Genomic DNA, 18,932 nt, shown 5'->3' with positions numbered 1-18,932 from the left:
CACTGTGTGTGTGTGTTACAGTGTATCACCGTGTGTGTGTGTGTGTACCCACTGTGTGTGTGTGTGTGTTACAGTGTATCACCGTGTGTGTGTTACAGTGTAACACCGTGTGTGTGTGTGTTACAGTGTACCCACCGTGTGTGTGTGTGTTACAGTGTATCACCGTGTGTGTGTGTGTGTTACAGTGTACCCACTGTGTGTGTGTTACAGTGTATCACCGTGTGTGTGTGTGTGTGTGTGTGTGTGTTACAGTGTACCCACCGTGTGTGTGTGTGTGTGTGTGTTACAGTGTACCCACTGCCCTGTCACACACCGCTACCCTGTAACTCTATTCAACTTCTCTACAGAATAAATCTGAGGCTCACAATCTGATGATTGATCTGATCTGCGGGATTAATCCTGTAAATAATTCGGGGTCATGAATCCCGCAGTGACAGTCCAGAGTCCCAAATTCTCCAGATCAGTCCTCCTCACATGTTTCATCCAGAACTCTGATCCAACAGCACAGCACGGTTCCCCCGGAGTGTTCCTCCTAATTCCTCAGAGTTCCTCCTCAGTTCCTCCTCAGTGTTCCTCCTGAATTCCTCCTCTCAAACCAGAACCAGAGTCCCAGAGCTCGCGCGTGTGCGCGTGTCCCAGAGCGCGAGCTAAACTCAGTGCTTTAATAACAAGAACACTCACATTCACTTACTCTCTCTCTCTCTCTCTCTCTCTCCCCCGGTTATAAACTCTCTCACTCTCTCTCACTAAACTTTTGATTAATATTCACTCTCCTGCGCTCCACTAAACCCGGAAGTTCCGCCCCTAACTCGCACGGTGCGATTGGCACGCGCACAGTCCGCGCTGCCCCACCCAAATGCGCTCCCGGTCCCTCCACAGTGCGCTACCGGTGTAGTGAACACCAGAGTGAAGCCTGTGTGGTGCACTACACGGGTCATGGGACACCAGAACGTTCAGCTTCATCACCCTGTATTATCCTCTACACCCCAGTATAACCAGCAGTCTTTATTTATCATGTAGTCACCACGTGTTCTGCTCTGATCTAGTGCACTATGTAGGGTGCATGCAGTCATTGTGCACTACACATGGCTTTTATACACTGCGTACTGCAAGATCTGTCCAATAGGAAACCGTGTGAGGTTCCACGCCCTTTAGTCCAAGCACTGCATACAGTGCACAGTGTAGTGTTCATCCAGTGTAGTGTTCATCTAGTGTAGTGTTCACTTACCGTGTAGTGTTCATCTACAGTAGTGTTCATCTAGTGGTGTTCATCCACAGTATAGTGTTCATCTAGTGTAGTGTTCACTTACAGTGTAGTGTTCATCTAGTGTAGTGTTCATCCAGTGTAGTGTTCATCTAGTGTAGTGTTCATCCACAGTATAGTGTTCATCTAGTGTAGTGTTCACTTACAGTGTAGTGTTCATCTACAGTGTAGTGTTCATCTACAATGTAGTGTTCATCTAGTGTAGTGTTCATCTAGTATAGTGTTCACTTACAGTGTAGTGTTCAACTAAAGTAGTGTTTACAGTATAGTGTTTACTTACAGTGAACTGAGGAAACATCTCTGCTGGTTCTTTTAGAAATAAAACATTTTATATTTATTGAGTCTCATTTAACAGCACAAATAAAAAAACCTTTAAATTCAGTTCTAGATTTTATTTTCTGCTCTGTACCGTAAATGTAAAGAATAAAAATGCGGCTCTATAACAGAAACGTAGCTGTAACAGAGTAATAAACTGATCAGATCCAGTATAAACACCACCACTGTATGATTAAAAACACCACTGACCAATCACACCATCATCATCATCATCTCAATCACCCCCCCCCCCCCACCCCCCAGTCTGATACAAGCTCACACTGCACATCCTCATCATTCATGTTTCCTCATCAGAACTTCTGAGAACAGAACTGCCCAATCCTGGTTCTCCTGAGAACTTCTGTCCCCAACAGTTCAACAGAACCAGTACTAATCACCAGGTGGACCAGGGTGCTGGGAGCTCTCAGGAACCATGAAGGAACATTTTCAGCTTCATGTTCACATGTCAGGTTTAAATCTGAGCACTATAAAAATTAAAGCTGGCTGCCACACGCTTCCTCTGAACGTCAGAAATAAACGTGACTTATTAACAACGCATGATTATTTCGCAGTTTTATTTTAATATTGTTAATTTTTATTTCATTTAAATTTAAATGATTTTTTTTTGCTAAATGGTTGGAAATTATTTACAAACTTAACAAAGTTCCTTAATAAACTGATCCGGGATCTTTTCTGAGATTCACAAACGCTGTCAATTAAAGTTGATAGATTTTCTGAATCTGTATGAATCTCTGAGCTGCTCCAGAAGGATCCGCATCCCTGACCATACTACTATAATAAACAGTCCAGAATTAATATACTGAAAGAAGTCTCGGTTCTAACTTGGGTTTGGAACATGACCGGACTCTGGGATTAATAGTGATGAGGTGTTATAGTGCAGTTCTGCCCTCTAGTGGACAAAAAACAACAGTTCTGCTGGATTTACACACACACACACACACGCACACGCACACGCACACGCACACACACACACACACACACTTCGTGGTGGATGTAACAGAGGTGTGGAAGGGGGGGGGTGAGGGGTGGATGATGGATGTTTTGGATTCAGATGAATGTGAGATGTTTCTCCTTACTGATTCCATATTTCTCCTTGTTCTCTTCAAACACCTCCATCAGACCCTACAGACACAAACACCACAACATAATCAAACACTCCACATCAAACACCACAACATTATCAAACACCACAACATTATCAAACACCACAACATTACCAAACACCACAACATTATCAAATACCACAACATTATCAAACACTCCACATCAAACACCACATTATCAAACACCACATTATCAAATACCACAACATTATCAAACACTCCACATCAAACACCACATTATCAAACACTCCACATCAAACACCACAACATTACCAAACACCACAACATTATCAAACACTCCACATCAAACACCACAACATTACCAAACACCACAACATTATCAAATACCACAACATTATCAAACACTCCACATCAAACACCACATTATCAAACACCCCATTATCAAATACCACAACATTATCAAACACTCCATATCAAACACCACAACATTACCAAACACCACAACATTACCAAACACTCCACATCAAACACCACAACATTATCAAATACCACAACATTATCAAACACCACAACATTATCAAATACCACAACATTATCAACCACCACAACATTATCAAACACCACAACATTATCAAACACCACAACATTATCAAACACCACAACATTATCAAACACAACATTATCAAACACCACAACATTATCAAACACAACATTATCAAACACCACAACATTATCAAACACCACAACATTATCAAACACCACAACATTATCAAACACAACATTATCAAACACCACAACATTATCAAACACCACAACATTATCAAACACAACATTATCAAACACCACAACATTATCAAACACAACATTATCAAACACCACAACATTATCAAACACCACAACATTATCAAACACAACATTATCAAACACCACAACATTATCAAACACAACATTATCAAACACCACAACATTATCAAACACCACAACATTATCAAACACAACATTATCACTCAACATTCTACATTCATTTAAAACAAGAGCTTTGATGTTTTGGTTTATAAACACCCGGTGTGTCGTGGTGTTGAGGCTCGGATGCGCATCTACATGGTGGGTTTGGATTCTGACTGATCACCTGATCGATACAACGCAGCATCTCTATTTTGATGGGAATGTTCTTTTCCAGGATGACTAAACCCCGTCTGTAGGTTAGAGCTCCAGGAGAGCTCAGTCTGTGCTTAATTATCAGGACACCTGCTCCACTCTGATTCCTTCTGCTGATCTTCTCACTGTTCTGCACTCCACACTAACAACAGTGAAACGTGATGGTGGACGCGTGATGCTCTGCTGCTTCAGAGCTCAGGCAGCTTATCATGAATTCTGCTCTCTGTCACAGAATCCTGACGAGGAACGTTTGGTCTTCGGTCCACGGTCTGAAGAGTTGCAACGAGACAGTGATGTACGTTAGGAGAGCAGTTCCACCTCTCTAGGTCTCAGATTTGATCAAATGAAGGTTTCGGGGGGACGAGGGGGACTTGAACCCCACTGAGATGATGCGTTCATGCTGTCCAGCTTCATTGTGGCTAAATTCTGTAAGAGTGAACGGTGGCGGTTCCTCATCAGTGACGTCAAAGTCTCATCAGACGCTTTTATACTGAAGCTGTTGCTGCTAAAGGCGCTACAATCACTTACTAATATTCCAGAACAATCACTCTCCCAAATCTCCCCAGTGTCCCTGATGTCCTCAGCATCTCAAGTCTCCCTAGTGTCCACAGACCTGCCATTGTCTCTTTAGTGTCCTTTATCATCTGTTTCTCCTGAGTCTTCCTGGTGTCCCCAGTCACATAAATCCTGCCAGTGTCCTTAGCTTCTCCAGTCTCACAAGTGTCCTCAGTCTTCAGAGACTGCCCGTCGTCCTTAATCTTCCCTCAGTGTCCCGGATGTCCTCAGCCTTACATGTCTCCCTAGTGTCCACAGGCCCCCAAATCTCCCCGGTGTCCTCAGTGTCTCCAGTCTCCCAATGCTCCCAGGAGTCCCTAGTCGCCCCAGTGTCCCTGATCTCCAATGTCTCCCTAGTGTTCACAGACTTCTAAGTGTCCTCAGTCTCCAGAGTCTCCCCAGCATCCAAACCCCTCTGTATCTGTCTGATCTATAGTAACGTCACTCAGACCCAGAACCATCATCACAGATCCTCTCGGCGGCGCATCAGGTTCAGGTTCCTCTCCATCAGGTTCCTCTCAGCGTCGCTCCATCACACGCTGGTGTCACATCTCACCGCTGTGATAAAGCTCAGATCTTTATATTTACACACATCCATAATTCTACTGTCACAACTGTAAGTCGCTTTGGATAAAAGCATCTGGTAAATGCTGAAAATGTAAATGTACTTTATTTATTTTACTGTTCCCTCATCCACAGCTCCACCCTCCCACAGTAACACTTTAGCATGTTCTCCCACTGCATGTATGATGCATTACTGACCTGTATGTAGCGGCCGTGTAGAGAGTCGACATCAGCTTTAGTGGGAGACAGGTTCAGATCCACCCGAATCGGACGCCCCACTACAAACACACACACACACACACACACACACACACACATCAGAATCAGTTCAAAAACACTACATAACCAAAGCGTGTGGATACCTGACCTTTCTACAGCTATAACAGTCTCCACTCAACTACAAGGGCTTTCCATAAGACTTTCAAGTGTATCTATGGGAATTTGTGCCATTTTAGTAATAAAGGCACTTGTGAGGTCAGGCACTGATGTGTGTGTGTGTGTGTGTATCGTACCCACAGTGCTGATGTGTGTGTGTGTGTGTATCGTACCCACAGTGCTGATGCGTGTGTGTGTGTGTGTATCGTACCCACAGTGCTGATGTGTGTGTGTGTGTGTGTATCGTACCCACAATACTGATGTGTGTGTGTGTGTGTGTGTGTGTGTGTGTATCATACCCACAGTACTGATGTGTGTGTGTGTGTGTGTGTGTATCGTACCCACAGTACTGATGCGTGTGTGTGTGTGTGTGTGTGTATCATACCCACAGTACTGATGTGTGTGTGTGTGTGTGTGTGTGTGTATCGTACCCACAGTACTGATGGGTGTGTGTGTGTGTATGTGTGTATCATACCCACAGTACTGATGTGTGTGTGTGTGTATGTGTGTATCATACCCACAGTACTGATGTGTGTGTGTGTGTGTGTATCGTACCCACAGTGCTGATGTGTGTGTGTGTGTGTATCGTACCCACAGTACTGATGTGTGTGTGTGTGTGTGTGTGTGTATCGTACCCACAGTGCTGATGTGTGTGTGTGTGTGTGTCTGTGTGTATCGTACCCACAGTGCTGATGTGTGTGTGTGTGTGTGTGTATCGTACCCACAGTGCTGATGTGTGTGTGTGTGTGTGTGTGTGTGTGTATCGTACCCACAGTGCTGATGTGTGTGTGTGTGTGTGTGTGTGTATCGTACCCACAGTGCTGATGTGTGTGTGTGTGTGTGTGTGTGTGTATCGTACCCACAGTGCTGATGTGTGTGTGTGTGTGTGTGTGTGTATCGTACCCACAGTGCTGATGTGTGTGTGTGTGTGTGTATCGTACCCACAGTGCTGATGCGTGTGTGTGTGTGTGTATCGTACCCACAGTGCTGATGTGTGTGTGTGTGTGTGTGTGTGTATCGTACCCACAGTGCTGATGTGTGTGTGTGTGTGTGTGTGTGTATCGTACCCACAGTGCTGATGTGTGTGTGTGTGTGTGTGTGTATCGTACCCACAGTGCTGATGTGTGTGTGTGTGTGTGTGTGTATCGTACCCACAGTGCTGATGTGTGTGTGTGTGTGTGTGTGTATCGTACCCACAGTGCTGATGTGTGTGTGTGTGTGTGTGTGTGTGTATCGTACCCACAGTGCTGATGTGTGTGTGTGTGTGTGTGTGTATCGTACCCACAGTGCTGATGTGTGTGTGTGTGTGTGTGTGTGTGTGTATCGTACCCACAGTGCTGATGTGTGTGTGTGTGTGTGTGTGTATCGTACCCACAGTACTGATGTGTGTGTGTGTGTGTGTGTGTGTATCGTACCCACAGTGCTGATGTGTGTGTGTGTGTGTGTGTGTGTGTATCGTACCCACAGTGCTGATGTGTGTGTGTGTGTGTGTGTGTGTGTGTATCGTACCCACAGTGCTGATGTGTGTGTGTGTGTGTGTGTGTGTATCGTACCCACAGTGCTGATGTGTGTGTGTGTGTGTGTGTGTGTGTATCGTACCCACAGTGCTGATGTGTGTGTGTGTGTGTGTATCGTACCCACAGTGCTGATGCGTGTGTGTGTGTGTGTATCGTACCCACAGTGCTGATGTGTGTGTGTGTGTGTGTGTGTGTGTATCGTACCCACAGTGCTGATGTGTGTGTGTGTGTGTGTATCGTACCCACAGTGCTGATGCGTGTGTGTGTGTGTGTGTATCGTACCCACAGTGCTGATGTGTGTGTGTGTGTGTGTATCGTACCCACAGTGCTGATGCGTGTGTGTGTGTGTGTATCGTACCCACAGTGCTGATGCGTGTGTGTGTGTGTGTATCGTACCCACAGTGCTGATGTGTGTGTGTGTGTGTGTATCGTACCCACAGTGCTGATGCGTGTGTGTGTGTGTGTATCGTACCCACAGTGCTGATGTGTGTGTGTGTGTGTGTATCGTACCCACAGTGCTGATGCGTGTGTGTGTGTGTGTATCGTACCCACAGTGCTGATGCGTGTGTGTGTGTGTGTATCGTACCCACAGTGCTGATGTGTGTGTGTGTGTGTGTATCGTACCCACAGTGCTGATGCGTGTGTGTGTGTGTGTATCGTACCCACAGTGCTGATGGGTTTTCTGTAGGGTAAGAGACCGAAGCTGTACTGAAACACTCCTCTGGCATGGAAGAGAGGCAGAGCCACACCCATAATCCTTTGCATGCGGTCCTGAACACGGCGGAGAGTGGAACCTACCGGGTTCTCCATCTGATCAAAGAGCTCGTTCTCCCCGAACGAGAACACGGGAACCAGCCACGCCCTACACACACACACACAGAGTAACACACACACAGTAACACAGAGTAACACACATTTTTCATACCCGTGTGTTTGATGTTGGTGTGTTTGATGTTTGGTACCAGTGTGTTTGATGTTGGTGTGTTTGATGTTTGGTACCAGTGTGTTTGATGTTGGTGTGTTTGATGTTTGGTACCAGTGTGTTTGATGTTGGTGTGTTTGATGTTTGGTACCAGTGTGTTTGATGTTGGTCTGTTTGATGTTTGGTACCAGTGTGTTTGATGTTGGTCTGTTTGATGTTTGGTACCAGTGTGTTTGATGTTGGTGTGTTTGATGTTTGGTACCAGTGTGTTTGATGTTGGTGTGTTTGATGTTTGGTACCAGTGTGTTTGATGTTGGTGTGTTTGATGTTTGGTACCAGTGTGTTTGATGTTGGTCTGTTTGATGTTTGGTACCAGTGTGTTTGATGTTGGTCTGTTTGATGTTTGGTACCAGTGTGTTTGATGTTTGGTACCTGTGTTCGATGTTGGTGTTTGATGTTGGTGTGTTTGATGTTTGGTACCAGTGTGTTTGATGTTGGTGTGTTTGATGTTTGGTACCAGTGTGTTTGATGTTGGTGTGTTTGATGTTTGGTACCAGTGTGTTTGATGTTGGTCTGTTTGATGTTTGGTACCAGTGTGTTTGATGTTTGGTACCTGTGTTTGATGTTGGTGTTTGATGTTGGTGTGTTTGATGTTTGGTACCCATGTTTGAAATTGGTGTTCTTGATGTTGGTGTTTGATGTTGGTGTTTGATGTTGGGTACCCGTGTGTTTGATGTTGGTGTTTCTGATGTTTGGTACCCGTGTTTGAAATTGGTGTTCTTGATGTTGGTGCTTGATGTTGGTGTTTGATGTTGGTGTTTGATGTTTGGTACCCGTGTGTTTGATGTTGGTGTGTTTGATGTTTGGTACCCGTGTGTTTGATGTTTGGTACCCGTGTTTGAAATTGGTGTTTGATGTTGGTGTTTGATGTTGGTGTTTGATGTTGGTGTTTGATGTTGGTGTTTGATGTTGGTGTTTGATGTTTGGTACCCGTGTTTGATGTTGGTCTTTGATGTTGGTGTTTGATGTTTGGTACCCATGTTTGATGTCGGTGTGTTTGATGTTGGTCTTTGATGTTGGTGTTTGATGTTTGGTACCCGTGTTTGAGGGCCATTTTGATGAACCCTTTCCTCTGCAGTAGTTGTAGTGTTAGCGCTCCAGGTCGCGCCTCCAGACTCTCCGGAGCTCCGCCCACTGCCACCACGGCCACAGCCCCGCCCCCCGGCCGACTCAACAGGTAACTTAAACTCGCCTTCTCACTCGACACCAAACCTACAGGTCAGAGGTCAGATTATTACTGATATTATAATAATATTACATCAGAGAGAGAGAAGCAGGAGATCCAGAACATGAGGAACATGAGGAACATGATGAAGCTCCTCACAGTCCTGGAGGAGGCGCTACAGCTCTCACTGACTCAGGATCAGTCTACTGATTATAGATCACACATCAAACTAACTGACGGACTGATCCAGGAACTGCTCATGGTACAGAGAGTGTATAGTAAGAGAGAGTGTGTGTGTACTGTAACAGTGTGTGTGTTGTAACAGTGTGTGTGTGTGTGTGTTGTAACAGTGTGTGTGTGTGTGTGTTGTAACAGTGTGTGTGTGTGTGTGTGTTGTAACAGTGTGTGTGTATGTGTGTCACTGTGTTCCAGATTTTTTGTTCTTCACTCTTTCATCATCAGGTTTAGAGTTCATTCACATCAACTGTTTCAAAACCTCCGACTACACACACACACACACACACACACACACACACACACACTCACTCACACACACACACACACACACACACACACACACACACACACACACACACACACTCACACACTCACTCACTCACTCACTCACTCACTCACTCACTCACTCACCACCTACACACACACACACTTACACTCACTCTTACACCACCTACACACACACACACACACACACACACACACACACACACACACTGTGTATCTGGGTGTGTGTGGGTGTATGTGTTTGTATCTGGGTGTATGTGAGTGTGTGTATCTGTGTGTGTGGGTGTATGTGAGTGTGTGTGGGTGTATGTGAGTGTGTGTATCTGTGTGTGTGGGTGTATCTGTGTGTGTGTGGGTGTATGTGAGTGTGTGTGGGTGTATGTGTATATCTGGGTGTGTGTGGGTGTGTGTGGGTGTATCTGTGTGTGTGGGTGTATGTGAGTGTGTGTGGGTGTATGTGTATATCTGGGTGTGTGTGGGTGTATGTTGGTGTGTGGGTGTGTATATCTGGGTGTATCTGTGTGTGTGTGTGGGTGTACATCTGGGCGTGTCTGACCTCCACTCATGATGTACTCTCTGAAGAAGGGCACCCTGAACCAGAAGGGCAGCATGAGCAGGTGGGGCGTGAGACCCGGGAACAGATCCGAGAACCCGCAGGCTTCAGTACAGAAGTTACCGAACGCTCCGGCCACCAGCACGCCGTGAGGATGGAACCCGAACAGGTAGTTACAGGCCGGGTCCAGGTCTACTGTCTTCACCAGCTACACACACACACACACCGACGTTTAATGACCTTTAACCTCATAACATTTTTACCCCGCCAGAGTTCGTTTCTTACCATGATGGGGAAATAATCCCTGAAGTGTTTCCATACACTGCATTTTCTGACCCACTGGGACCGCCGACCTCCACAGGTGGGCGTGTCCCTGTCCAAGTACAGCCAACCAGCATAGAACGCCCCCAGGATCCACCAATCACTGAGACAGAGCAGCACGAACAGCGCCAGACAGCACTGAGCTACCAACAGAAAGTATATAGCAATAAAATAAAGCATTATATATAAAAATATACGACATTAAGCCACTAAACCACAGAGAGTGAGAAGCATCGTTTCTAACTATAGTAAAACATTAGAACAGTGGATTTACTCAGGCTGCTTAAACACAACTACAGGACAAAAACTCGCCCACAAACGTCTCAGAGGATCCAGCATGTTGGGGTCAGTGTTGGATCCTGAATCTAAACGAGGATCATTTAGGGTTCCTGCTGTGGAACTGAGTAGCAGATAAATGTAACCAGTATAAGAAGAAATAATGAACATAATACAGTGGAAATACGTTTTTATCTGATCAGTGCGGTGTGTTTATTACACACACATTATCCGGCTGTACGTTACATCACTGAAGTGACCTGTGGTGTGTAAATATTACTGTGACCTTTCACCTTAAATGTGATGTTAACAAACGTTACAGCAACATTTTATATTTATATTTTATTCTTTCATTAACAGTCAGATTGAATAAATCTGTTCCCTTTAAATCTCGTCCTCACTTATTTACATCTAAAACATTTTAACCAGGGGTGCACAAACTTCTGTCATCATGGGTAAAGAGTGTGTGTGTGTGTGTGTGTATACATTTACATTACATTTATATTTTTGACATGTAGCAGAGCTTTTTATCCAGAGACCCCAACAGTATACAGCCTAAGTAATTGAGGGTTAGGGGCCTTGCTCAAGGGCCCAACAGTGGGGTTAGAACCAGCAAACATACAATTGGCATGTATACAGTGTGTGTATTGTATGTGTGAATACAGAAGGTGTGTGTGTAGAGCGTGTGTATGCAGAAGGTGTGTTTGTTACTCACCGAGAGCGAGGAAGGAGAAAACCCACTGTAGAACAGCAGCAGTTTGTAATCTTCTCCTGAGTGGAATATTTAACGGTGCAAACTCCACCTTCATCACTGTTCACCCACGCACTAACCCACTCACCACAGTGATAAACACACACACACACACACACAGTAGTTTGTGTCCACGCGTGATTTCCGTGTGCACCAGCGCTCCGTCAGCAGTAACAGCGGTGTGTGAGTGTGAGTAAAGTAGAACAGTGCAGTATAATGACAGTACAGTGTAGTGCTAATGAACTGTATGTATAGTGTAATGTATAGTATATAATGTATATAATGTATATAATGTATATAATGTATATAATGTATATAATGTAGAGTGTAGCGCGAGCACTGTAATGAGCAGCACTGACGCTCCTGAAAGTCTGAAAACTCAATAAACACTCCATAAGCTCCTCCCACATTCCACATAAACACACCCACCTACTCTGATTGGTTTCTTTATTATGACCTCAAACACCCGCCCACTCTGACTGACATACTAACATCCAATCAGATCAGAGGGAAAAAAAGTTCATTATCCTATAAAATGATTCCCAAATTTACACCGTTCAATTAAATATACAAAATATTTATGTATTATTATTTATTATAACAAATAATACAAAAGAATAATTATAGAAACATTGTAACAATAATAATAATCCTAATAATAATCCTAATAATATTATTAATAGCAATGATAATAATAATAATAATAATAATAATAATAATTATGATAATAATAATATTAATCATAATAATCATAATAACAATAATAATAATAATAATAATAATAATAATAATGATAATAATAATAATAATAATGATAATAATAATAATAATAATAATAATAATAATAATAATAATAATGATAATAATAATAATAATAATAATAATAATAATAAAACACAGCCATCACTGCTGGAATTGATAGGGTGGCCAAAGCCCTGCAGGGTGATTGGTACCCTGTCCAGGGTATTCCTGCCATTCAGTGGAACCAAGTCTGCCGTGACCCTGACCAGGATAACACAGCTGATGAATATAAATAACATTACATTATATTTATAAGTGCATAACATAACATTTTTGCAGTAGTGGATGATTTTATCCAAAGCAACTTACAATTATGACTGATACAGTTTAAACAATTAAGGGGTTAAGGGCCTTACTCAGGGGCCCAACAGTGGCAGCTTGGCAGTGGTGGGGCTTGAACCAGCGACCTTTTGATTACTGATAATGTCTGATAATGAAACTGTGGTGGACAGGTGTAACTGGTGTGGGCGGAGCTACAGGTGATGTTGCAGCTCTTATCATCAATTACATCCCGCTCATCATCACCGTGTGTGTGTGTGTGTGTGTGTGTGTGTGTGTGTGCTCTGCTATTGGTCAGTTCCACCTGTCAGTCATGGTTTGACTGGGCGGGGCTTCTGTATCTCGGCGGTGAGCTTTACCGCAGTAACGGACCCGGATTAGCGCGCGCTGCGGCATCGCGCACACACACACACACACACACATACACGGTGGTGTCAGAGTATCGGTGGTGCAGATAGTCCGGCGGATCGAATCATCATGTCCAAGCAGCAGCAGGAGGAGGAGAAGCAGCAGGAGAAGAAGGAGACCGGAGGAGGAGGATGGAGTCACTATTTCTGGAACCCGCGGACTCATCAATTGCTGGGCAGAACCGCGAGCAGCTGGGGTGAGCACACACACACACACACACACACACACACACACACACACTGTCGCGCGCTGGGATTTCATTAATTCCATATAACCGATGGTTGTTTGCGCGGTGCGTCTGCGCGCGCACGTACCCAGTGCTCGTGGAGGACACGAGCTCGTGTGTGTGTGTGTGTGTGTGTGTGTGTGTGTGTGGGAGATGCGGATTACTGTAAAATCGCAGATGGTGGAAAATCTGCAACGAGAAACAAACAGCGCGCGCACACAGTCATATGGATGCGCGCAAACACACACACACACACACACACAAATGTTAGCGCTCGCATCACGGTCACCTGGGGGTGGGGAGGTGTGTGAGTGTGTGTGTGTGTGTGTGTGTGGGGGGGGGGGGGGTTAGATGGCCTAGAAACTGCTCACGTGACACGACGAGATTTCCCGCATCTCCATCTCATCCATCCGTTATATAACCCTGAGTGTGTGTCGATGACGTCACTAAGATTGACTGATTCGTGTGTGTGTGTGTGTGTGTGTGTGTGTGAGTGGGGGGTGCAGGGGTGAATATGGAGAGATAAAGGATTAGACTGTAAATGTACAGACTGTGAGAAATGAAAGGAAGCCATCACAGATATCTCAGGTGGGTTTGAGGTTCCTCAGTGATCCAGCACATCGGCTTCAGTGCTGCTGGGTGGAGATTCTCCAGCTTCTGGAACCACAGACGACAAAAGAAGCAAAAAAAATCCTTCATAGAGGTTCAGCCGGGGTTTGGTGACCATGACATAAACCGTTAAAAAGACCCGTCCTGTAGAAAATGTGTTTACTGATTAATTAAGGTCCTTCCCTCTAAGAGGACAAGTAAATCAAATCTACTCCCGCCTAACACCCCCCCTGCAGCACCACAGAGCCCCCGGATCCCCTCACTGTTTGGGTTTAACATGTTAGCAGGACTGAACTGGAGACTGGGACTCGCTCAACTGATGGACAGGCCACAAACCTATTTTTTAGACACCAGGTAGCACATTTGCTCCAAAATACTGAGATTACGATCTTCAATAGACGAGAAAGAAGAGCATCAAGGATCTTCTCTGTACTTGCACTCAAGTGGTGGAACGAACTTCCTCTGTTTGAACATCTGAGTCTCTGACCGTCTTCAAATGACGATTAAAAACCTTCATCACCTCTTTACTAATTCTTGGACTGTTGTTTACTTAAACTAGAGTAGAAAATGTTTAGTGTGGAAGCTCGTGGATAACAGCGACTGAAAAACACAAGATCATGTTCTTATGTCTGATTATTGGTGTGTGTGTGTGTGTGTGTGTGTAGGTCTGATCCTGCTCTTCTACGTGGTGTTCTACACGTTTCTGGCCGGTATGTTCTGCCTCACCATGTACGTCATGCTGCTCACGCTCGACGACTACAAACCTACCTGGCAGGACCGCCTGACCACACCAGGTACAAAACCAGAACCACTGCCATGTGTGTTACAGGTGTGTGTGTGCAAAGCTCCAGGATTAAAATGACTGAACAACCACTGACCACATGTTTATGTCAGTAATTCAGGTGCTCATGATGAGAAGCTGTAAAACAGTAAACCAGTAAAACCAGTATCAGACTGAATGCTCATCTGAGACTCACTGGTATGGGTAGATAGTAGGCAGTGGTAGCTCAGTGGATAAGGTACTTAACTAGTAATCAAGTTGCCGGTTCAAGCACCACTATCAAGAATAAGAACGCCTTTAAATGTCAATATCATATGTGTGCAGTACGGTTAAGGGTTGAGGGCCTTGCTCAAGGGCCCAACAGTGGCTGCATGGCAGAGCCATGATTCAAACCCACAGTTTTCCAGTGGTGTATAGTAGCGAAGTAATAATACTTCGTTACAGTACTTAAGTAGTTTTTTGGAGTATCTGTACTTTACTGGAATATAAAAAATATCGTTAACTTTCACTTTTACTTTACTACATTTCCTAAAGAAATTGTGTACTGCAAATTCGTTACTCGTTTTTTAATTTTTTAGCTGAACGATGTGAGATGTGTGACAGACTGCAGCAGGTTTGGTGAATCTGCGCTTGTAAATTAGATCGGTGGTTAAACACATTATTGCGCATGTGTAAACAAACAGAGTGAAGCGCATCGTTCACCCAAAGATTCGGAACTATCGGCATTTCAGAATCTCCCCGTCCAACACACTGATGTAAGTTAGGAATGATTAACAAAGTAAATCCAGAGCATCATTGTTTATTATTATTATTATTATTATTAGCATTAACATTGTTCAGATATCTAGCTACCATTTTCGATTACATTTGAACCACAAATAAAACGTTTCACTAAATTAGTTCGTAATTACTTCAGTGCAGACGTGAAGACTTGTCCATTATTTATAAAAACTCACCTACAGACAAATATTTCCTCAGATAACTTCTGAATTACACCGACAGAGGAAACATTCATGGTGTTGAGGAAAATGCTCTTTTTACCCTTTAATGGTCTCAACAAGAACTCAACTTATTATGGATGATTTTTCAGCTGATGACTTCTAGTTGACACATAAGTTAGAAATTGTGTTTTCTTAAAGTAAGAATACCAATATTTTTTTAATTTAACACACGCCAATCAGGGAGTAGATACAGCCCAAAAAGATTATTTAAATACAGCTTATTTTACCCATATATTTCGATTTAAACTAATAGTTGAGCAGATCATTAAAGTGCTAAAAGTGCCACGTTTTGTTAAAATTTTGCTTCAAATTAATTCTGCCAAAATTAAGTTGTTTTAGGTTATTGGGATATATACAGTATCTATGACTTGAATGTACAACCTAAATAAAAAATGTGACAGTATAAAAAATGTAAATAAAATAGATGCAGTGTTTTTTTACATTTACATCAACTCTTTTTTCATCTTATATGGACCCAAAATATTTCGTGTTTTGTCTGGTCAACTTCATTACAATTCTTAACATACATAAACATAAGCATTTTAAGCCGACAACGCATTCTTAAAAAGTTGGAACAGGACAATTTAGGGCTAGTAATAAGGTTAAATAAGGTTAAATAATGATGTGATTTTAAATAGGTGATGTGAACAGCTGATTATAATCATGAATTGGCACAAATCGTGTTCAGATGGAAGGAAGAAAAAGGTTGTTAAGGTGGTTTACAGGCTAAAAAGAACAATGTTCATATTTTTCAAAATGACTTCTGTTTATACTAACAGCATTTACTTTTACTTCTACTTTTAACACTTAAGTACATTTAATATCAAATTACTTTTGATACTTAAGTACATTAAACATCAGATACTTTTAGACTTTTACTCAAGTAATATTCTAAAAGGTGACTTTTACTCCTATCAAAGTACATTTCTGGTAAGATACTTGTACTTTTACTCAAGTATGGCCTTCAGGTACTTTATACACCACTGCAGTTTTCTAATTGCTTGCCCAAAGCTCTACCCATTAGGCTGCCACTATACCACTGTATCAAGTTGCCGTTGTTGGGCCCCTGAGCGAGGCCCTTAACCGTCACCTGATCGAACTGTAATTGGTCACAACTGTAAATCGCTTTGGACAAAAGTGTCCACTAAATGTAAACGGTATTACAATCATCTCCGCCTTGTGGTCACAGCTGGTATAACATGTAAGTCAAAACAAGCAGTGTTTTTATACGCTTTCACACCCTAATCAAGAAGCGTGTGTTTGTGTGTGTGTGTGTGTGTGTGTGTGTGTGCAGGACTGATGATTAGACCTAAAGATGACGCTTTAGAAATTGTGTACGATATAAAGAAGACAGAGAGCTGGGATAAATACGTACAGGCTCTCGATAACTTCCTGATCCGTGAGTACCGAATCTGTACTGACTCACTCATTCACTCACTGAGAGTAGCCAGAATGAGGTAGGTGTGTGTGTGTGTGTGTGTGTGTGTGTGTGTGTGTAGCGTACAATGACTCTCAGCAGGTGCTGAATAACGAAGCGTGTGTTCCTGATCATTTCTACATACAAGAGGACAGCAACCACGTCCGCAACAACCCGAAGCGCTCGTGTCAGTTTAACCGCACCATGCTGGAGGAATGTTCCGGAATCACTGACTCCACCTACGGATACAGGGATGGAAAACCCTGCATACTCCTAAAACTCAACCGGGTACGGACTGATCACAGAGATCAGCACTGACCAATCACAGCACAGACCAATCACAGCACTGACCAATCACAGCACAGTCATCAGCACTGACCAATCACAGCACAGAAATCAGCACTGACCAATCACAGCACAGAAATCAGCACTGACCAATCATAGCACAGAGATCAGCACTGACCAATCACAGCACAGAGATCAGCACTGACCAACCACAGCACATAAATCAGCACTGACCAATCACAGTAGATATTGGTGTAAAAGTGTTGATTCTCTGTTCTGTAGGTAATCGGTATGTTGCCGGGGAAAGATGGACAGAGTCCGTATATCACCTGTGGAGCAAAGGTACATACACCCTCCCCCCCCACACACACACACTCACACACACACACACACACACACACACACACACACACCAGCTGAATCTAACCATCACTTAAACAGAACCTAGAGTCTGGTAATGTGCTGCAGGTACATGGAGGTCTTTACCCCCATGATTAGTGGAGTGCTATGGTATCACAGGCAGTAGAATAATGAAGTGAAATCAGATAATGAAAGTACCTGCTGTTGGACCTGATGGAACTATTAGAAACACACTAGTAACCACCTGTAGCACTGTAGCTGCAGTGACATTCTAACAACCACCTGGATACCAGAGCTTACCCGGCAACTTGTATTCTTGTGGAAATGCACTTTTAGGTCGTCTTTCTATTTCATCTCAATATTTCTTGTAAACCAAAATTGGACCGGTGTCGTTTTTATTTTGTAAATATGTAAATATGGATGTATCGACTCTAAATGTTGTTGTTTCTGCTGCCTGTGTTTTTAACTTAATACTTTTAGTCTGGAGTAGAAATGACAGAGAAACTGGAGCTCAGCACCAAACACCTGATTGTTTTTGTGTTGTGTAGAAGGAGGACGGTGATCTGATTGGTGATATTTCATATTTTCCTCCCAATGGAACGTTTAATCTGATGTACTATCCGTACTACGGTAAACGAGCTCAGGTAAGAATTTAACCTTTATTTTTGTAAACAATGAATCTGACAGTTTGATATTTTAAACATTAATAAATAAAATGTTGGACGGGCTGAGATGATCCTTCTCTGTGATTGGTCCTGGAGGGTGTAAATCAAATAAGATGTTGGGTCGAGGATCTTTTTGGGGAGCTCGATGGGGTAGAGGGTCTGATACAGGGCTCTAATATTTAAAAATTCTTAAATCTCACATCCTGAGTTTCATCTACATTCAGATTCCAGATGATTCTGCACATTTAATCCAGCGGGAACGTAGTTACATCAGTGATTTAAACACTGCGATTGAACAATAGAGACCTCTGGTGGGTGGGTGAGGAATTACAACAGGTTACTGTGAACGTGTACTGTGTTATACTGTGTTATACTGTATGTTTGTGTGTGTGTGTGTGTGTGTGTGTGTGTGTGTGTGCAGGTGAACTACACACAGCCTCTGGTGGCTGTGAAGTTCATGAACGTGACGCTGAACACCGACATTGACGTGGAGTGTAAAATCAACTCCAACACCATCACCGAATTCAGCGAGCGCGACAAGTTTGCCGGAAGAGTTTCGTTTAAACTTCGCATCAACAACATGTAGCTACACAGGAAACACACACACACACACACTTTATAACACACACACACACACACACTTTATAACACACACACACACACACACGTTTGTACTGGTCAGATTGAAGTGTTGAGT

At 43.3% G+C, this 18,932-nt stretch overlaps 2 protein-coding genes across 2 annotated transcripts in view; one reads left to right on the top strand and one right to left on the bottom strand.

The window, feature by feature from the left end:
* Positions 1-1,641: 1,641 nt before the first annotated feature.
* On the bottom strand, positions 1,642-11,735 carry mogat3a (monoacylglycerol O-acyltransferase 3a). The gene is made up of 7 exons (XM_063015321.1): positions 11,368-11,735; positions 10,341-10,519; positions 10,059-10,263; positions 8,853-9,027; positions 7,496-7,695; positions 5,140-5,219; positions 1,642-2,722 (listed from the first exon to the last, which is right to left on the bottom strand). The coding sequence occupies exons 1-7, from the start codon at positions 11,459-11,461 to the stop codon at positions 2,648-2,650; spliced, it is 1,008 nt and encodes a 335-aa protein (XP_062871391.1). The 5' UTR covers positions 11,462-11,735; the 3' UTR covers positions 1,642-2,647.
* Positions 11,736-12,831: 1,096 nt separating this feature from the next.
* Positions 12,832-18,932, top strand: part of atp1b2a (ATPase Na+/K+ transporting subunit beta 2a) — an 8,280-nt gene continuing 2,179 nt past the window's right edge. Inside the window, exons 1-7 of the mRNA XM_063015031.1 lie at positions 12,832-13,087; positions 14,392-14,520; positions 16,803-16,907; positions 17,008-17,213; positions 17,493-17,552; positions 18,119-18,214; positions 18,657-18,932. The exon at positions 18,657-18,932 is cut by the window's right edge and continues 2,179 nt beyond it. Of these exons, the coding sequence (XP_062871101.1) occupies positions 12,961-13,087; positions 14,392-14,520; positions 16,803-16,907; positions 17,008-17,213; positions 17,493-17,552; positions 18,119-18,214; positions 18,657-18,821 (888 nt within the window). The 5' untranslated portion in view covers positions 12,832-12,960 and the 3' untranslated portion in view covers positions 18,822-18,932. The remainder of the gene's footprint in view (positions 13,088-14,391; positions 14,521-16,802; positions 16,908-17,007; positions 17,214-17,492; positions 17,553-18,118; positions 18,215-18,656) is intronic.

The sequence above is a fragment of the Trichomycterus rosablanca genome, chromosome 19, assembly GCF_030014385.1.
Source record: "Trichomycterus rosablanca isolate fTriRos1 chromosome 19, fTriRos1.hap1, whole genome shotgun sequence".
NCBI classification, from domain to species: Eukaryota; Metazoa; Chordata; class Actinopteri; order Siluriformes; family Trichomycteridae; genus Trichomycterus; species Trichomycterus rosablanca.
This window is presented reverse-complemented; position numbering and strand designations above follow the sequence as displayed.